This window comes from Solenopsis invicta, chromosome 12, assembly GCF_016802725.1.
Source record: "Solenopsis invicta isolate M01_SB chromosome 12, UNIL_Sinv_3.0, whole genome shotgun sequence".
Lineage (NCBI taxonomy): Eukaryota > Metazoa > Arthropoda > Insecta > Hymenoptera > Formicidae > Solenopsis > Solenopsis invicta.
The window spans coordinates 8,772,848-8,778,662 of NC_052675.1; the positions used below are offsets into that span (position 1 = coordinate 8,772,848).

Genomic DNA, 5,815 nt, shown 5'->3' on the forward strand with positions numbered 1-5,815 from the left:
AGCAGCGCGTTCTCTCACAGTCTCTGCCTTGAATATTGTTATTTAATCGATAATCGTTTTTTTTTTTTTTTTGAGACAGTCTGTAATCTAATTGACGGATATATCGTGACGGAAAGCGGCAGGATTTCTATTATTTTATATAATAATGGACAATATGGTTTGCAATGTGAAAATCTTTTTCCGAAGGAAAGCAAACGTTTCGGAATCCTTGAAAAAAAAGTTGATAAACTTGTTTCAATAAACTGATTACTGATCAGTAACTGATGATATTTTATCAGTTAACTGACGAAATATAATCGGTTACTGATCAGTAATCAGTTTATTGAAACGAGTTTATCAACTTTTTTTTCAAGGGTGAGGCACGAATAAATTTAACAGGTCGAGACAATTGTCTTCGCAAGCAGATGCTAAAAATTATCTAAAAATGAACACTGCGTGAAATTGTTCGGAGCATGTTTCAACAGAATTTTATACGAATTAAATTATTGTGTAATTTAAAAAAACTTGATTCATTGGATGTTTGGTGTGTCGAAATTTAGAGCTCAGGAGTAATAACACAAGACAGATTATTTCTATTCTCAAAGGCGTAATTAATTTCGGATGCTCGTCATTCGCTATCGGGATCAATATTATTTTATGTATTTGCATGTAAACAATAATCGTTATAAATCCATGTATGTACAGTTGTGAAAGGAACGCGAATACCGGTATCTTCGTTGAGAGAGTTTCTTTTCTCCCGCTGCTCTAATTGTTTCTTAGTAGCAAAGTGAACGCATGGTGAAAGTCATAATATATTATGACAATAGATCCTAGGGAGGAGAGAGCGAAACAATCGTACGTATTCCTCTTTTCACGTACAAAATCACAATTAAGTCATCTTCGTATAATTTCGTACAAAAAAATTTTTTTTTTTAAATGACACAATCAAGTTGCATCACACTTGTGTCCATTTCTTCCAATGGATTAACTAAATTTAATCTAGGTTTAAATTAGAGTAAAGTTTATATTTTTTTTAAACTGAATTTCTCACCTGGTACTATATTTTCCCCGGTAGAAAAGTTTTAATAAAGTTTTAATGAAATTTTGATTAGCTTGATATTTCGTTAAATTTGATGAAATTTAAATGAATATATCTACAACAAAAATTTAAATATTTTGCTGAGAACATATTATTTTCTGATCAGAAGTGAAAAGCAAATAATTTATTTTAATGAGAATTCAATGAAAATGTTATGAAATTTAAAAGAATTATTAATACTATTTAATGAAAAATAAGAAACTCTTATGAAAATTATAATAAATATTTTATAAAAGTGTAACTAAAAATTGCAGATAATTTTATAATGATAATTAATGACATTCTATTGAAATTAATGAATTTTTCGTTGAAATCGAAAACGTTCAAAAATAAACATAAAATTGACAAAAATGTCATCAAAATTAACATATGGAAAAATATTTTTCCACCAGTGTTTTCCACTACAATTGAAGTTTAGACTTTTACTCACGAGTTCACTTCAGTTGACTAAACATACTGTTTGTGTTGTGTAAACGTATAAGGATTGTTTTTTGTAACTGAACGACTTAGACTCTTCGTCTATCCTTTTTTTCTCTCCGACATCTAATTACTTATTCATTCTATTATACTCATTCCATTTCAAGTGGTAAAGAAATATACAGCGTATCACAAAACAGATCAAAATCTATTATGACGTCACGACATCTATGCTTCTCGTCTGCACCTTTTGAACTTTTTATCTTTCTTCTTTTTCTTTCGAACTTGCATTCCGTTTGTTTTCTATTCCTGCACTAGACTACACTGGAACGTTTCTTCTTGCTTTCACTAACTTTCAAATATATATCTATTTCATTTTAAGTGCACACTAATTCAGGGAATTCAGGAACAGAAAACAAACGGATTGTCTTCATCTTAAGTGCAAAAGGTGTAACCTAGTGCAACTCGGTGCACAACTGTAGAAAACAGTTGTATGCTACAGATGCTACATCGTGCGCGTGTCGCTCGATCATTAACGATTTATAATATACAAACAGTTTTTATGATAACCGAAAACAGATTTTTTGCAAATTATTCTTCGAAGAGCTGCGAATACATATATAATGGCGCAAATAGGAAACGTAGTAAGTAAATTATTGTTCCCACGTGCTCGATATCACGGTGACAAGTTTATAACCTAACTCGTCATTTGCGTATGATGTAACGTAATTGTAAGAATGATTGACAATTATTTAAACTGACAGTCTTGTTTAATCAGAATTTGTTCTTTCATCTAGTAAATAATTATTAGATGATTCTTTTTTTGTTTCTGTTCTGTTTTATCTGATATTTGTCAGATATTTATAAGTTGATTCATGAGAAACATTTGTTTATGTAATGAATTAAACATTTAAGACGGCAGATCAACTAATGGCTGGTAGCAGCGTGTTATCGAGACCAGCCGAAGAATTCGAAAACGACGTAAGTACAATGTGCAAGCGATATTTAATAATACATACTTGCGAGAAAACATTTCTCAAGTCTATTCTATTTAAAGAAATGCGTTTATTCTTTTATTCTTTATTTCTATATCAGCCATCTCTTGAAGCAATGTGGGCAATGAAGGCCATGGAACATGCAGAGGTGTATTTTAATGTAAGTTTATACAATATTGCACACACACATGTATAGAAATTATGAAATAAATAAATAGTATAAATGTGTTTCAGATTTTATGCTCGGTTGACCCAAAGCTTTTAAAACTCACACCTCACGATGAGCAGATTTATAAGACCTTCAAAGATACTTTTCCCAATATGAAAGTGAACAAAGTGGACGAAGACGAGTTGAAATCTCCAGAGGGGAAGATAAAGTGGAGGTTTTTCTGCGAACAATTTAAGGATGTTGTGGAGGATTACAGTTTTGGTACATTATTGAGAGCGGATTGCACTGGAGATTATTCAGAGCAAAACAGCATACTGACAACCAGGATACAGTTTTATGCTATAGAGCTTGTGAGAAATAGAGAAGGCTTTAACGATGGCGTGCGAGAAAAATACAAACCAAAAAGGACTGTGAAAAAGTAGAGATATTACAGCTAGTTTATATTAATATTATTGAAAATAGATCTATAACTTTTCTATTATTTTTTTAAAGATACAATTGAATAATGTAAAAGAGATAATGTTTGTAAGATATACATCATAAAATATATGTGTAACGTAAATATGAAATTTAATTTTAATATATTTACCATGTTGATGACAGAACAAATTTAACAATTTTTCTTAAATTTATGCAATATCGAACTGATGAAAACACATAAAAGGAGAAATGCTAGTTAGAAAAATAATCGATATAAAATGAAGATACAAGAATCGTTATGGGATAAAGAATGTTTGATTATCGATGAAGTTCGCAATGGCTTTGGAGTAACAAAAAATTTAAAAAGCGGATATATTAAGACTGCAAGTTGTTCAGAGGGTTTAGTGAAAGAATGCACGAGAGCGGCCATTTCTAGAATATATTGCTATATACACACTTTAATAACCAAAAACAAACATTACAGCAATAATATTGTTATTAATATAATATTATATGCAATAATAGAATCGTTTATCAATCGTAGTGAAAACACCGAAAACCTTGCTTCTTCTTTTACTGGAAAGAACAATGCGTACGATTTGTCTCCCTTTTATTAATAATATTCGCAATATCAATGGCGCCCGATCGACCGCACCCGCGGATCGTAGATCTTTGAAAGGGAAAAAGAAAATTGGTATACGTTACCTCGTTTACCACACAATAAGTAATATCCAGACGCGAATGCGCGCTGTCTCGAGAGCGCGGTCGATCCGCGATTAATCGTTATCGTAGAATAATAAATATGACAGTGCGATATCTAAAAAATCTGTCTTTTTTATGCAACTTGCACATTCAAATACAAGTGTACTCGAACAATGTACATTGTTTTATTGCCCTTGCGAACGTTAAGGGGAATAGGAGCTGCCAAATCGTCATATGGCGAGTATGATTTCTTGTTAGAATAGGATGATATGCCTTTTTCGATCTTTGCATTCTAGCGACGAGCGTGCAAAGAAGGAGACAATTTTCGAAGAAAAACCATTTTGTTTATCTTCTTTTGTCCGGCATGCAATATCGACATTTGAAATTGTTCCTCTTTTAAATGTGTCATCTAACGATTTGGCGGTTACGGATTCTCCTCGAGTCTCTATACGAGCGGTACATCTGCGACTTCTCTCCCAATCTCGCTTTCGCTCATTTTCTCTCTCTCTCTCTCTTTCTCCTTTCAAACTCTTGGTTTATTTTTTCGCGTTCGCTCTGTATCTCTGACCGCTAAAAAATATTTGAGCGTATGAAAATTACAAAATAGAGCTTTGAATCAAATCTGCTTTAGATAAGCATCTTTCATATGAGCACAATAATAATAATAATAATAAAATAAAAAATCTAGAATATTTTATATGTGTCTGTGTGTGTGTGTATGTGTGTGTCGAAGATGTGAAATATTTTTACATAATGCAAGAGATTTATTATCTCTTTCCAGATAAGTTAATTTAAAAGATATCACATTTATATATTTCTCTCTCCATCCTTTCCCTTTCTCTCTCTCTCTCTCTCTCTCTCTCTCGCATTCGGTTTATTGTATCTCTATTGAATGGCGCGACCAGAAAATAGAGCTTGCCGAATCTTACGTTTATTTCTTAGCGGTCGACTTGAATCACTTGTGTATGATGAATAAATTACAAGAATTACGTATAAATATCATCGACCCTCAAACAATGCGTCAGAATCAGAATTTTAATGATCAAGTTTCCACTCTGTTCATTAATTTCTTCCGTATCGTTTGAGGGCGATTGTTTCTAGGGTGCTTGAAAAGGAAGCGTAAAATAAGACTAAAAAAGAAAAAAAAATACAATAACGTTGAGTCTAAACGCATAATCTCTATTAAAATTAAAAACTTGTACAGAGTTTACATTTAAATACTAAACGCCGCCAACTGATCTTCATCGTAACACACAGATTTTTAGCTTCCATACACAATAAATAAAATGAATAATCAAACGATCGTACTTAATACTACATGTGATATGCACATATGGATATAGTTGGATTACTTTCTGACGATAATAGGATCGATAAAAAAATCATAGATCTTTTTTATAAAGTGTATGCGCTGTTTTTATACGTGGATAAATTCAGTTTGATGGTCCCTCAGAGTCTTATTGGTTTTATTTGAAGTCGCTATCTTTACAAAATTAATTCTCATGGTTTCCGTAGCTTTACGCTCTTTTTTCAAACACCTTAGAGTAGATGTGAATTACATCTCTTGTTTTGAGCAAATAATTCATACTTAATAAAGATGAATGACGCGACGGAACAACGTCGTCGTTCGGTGAAATAAATAAGTGGAGAATGGGGCAAAGTTATATTATGATCCCGTATAAAAGTCACGTTCATGCGTGAGAAACTCATAATATCGACGGAAAATACACTTGAATGCTTTGAACACGTGTCACGACGATGGACGATCGTCGATAAAAAATAGAGGAAATTAATGATCGTTAGCTATCCTTAACAATGACGATGTTAGCGTATTCTTCCTGACGTCTTTCCGATCGCGTATTAACTATACATTTCACGAAATTTTCTATATCGATACAATCGCGCGACACATTCTTTAAAATCTATGGCTCCTCTACGAAATGTCTCACTGAGAGAAAATCGCAAATCGATTGCACTTTCGATTGCGCGTTAGATTATATCGCGATATTGAAAAGAAAGGTGCATGCATATTGC

General features: G+C 32.4%; 1 protein-coding gene across 2 annotated transcripts; it reads left to right on the forward strand.

The window, feature by feature from the left end:
• Positions 1-1,851: 1,851 nt before the first annotated feature.
• LOC105195453 (protein PBDC1) lies at positions 1,852-4,929 on the forward strand. 2 transcript variants are annotated; one of them, XM_011160849.3, is made up of 4 exons: positions 1,865-2,139; positions 2,411-2,476; positions 2,591-2,650; positions 2,725-4,929. In XM_011160849.3, the coding sequence occupies exons 1-4, from the start codon at positions 2,119-2,121 to the stop codon at positions 3,079-3,081; spliced, it is 504 nt and encodes a 167-aa protein (XP_011159151.1). In that variant the 5' UTR covers positions 1,865-2,118; the 3' UTR covers positions 3,082-4,929. The 2 variants fall into 2 exon arrangements, with proteins under 2 accessions (XP_025995570.1, XP_011159151.1); XM_026139785.2 differs by lacking the exon at positions 2,591-2,650 and having other exon boundaries at positions 1,852-2,139.
• The last annotated feature ends 886 nt before the right edge of the window (positions 4,930-5,815 follow it).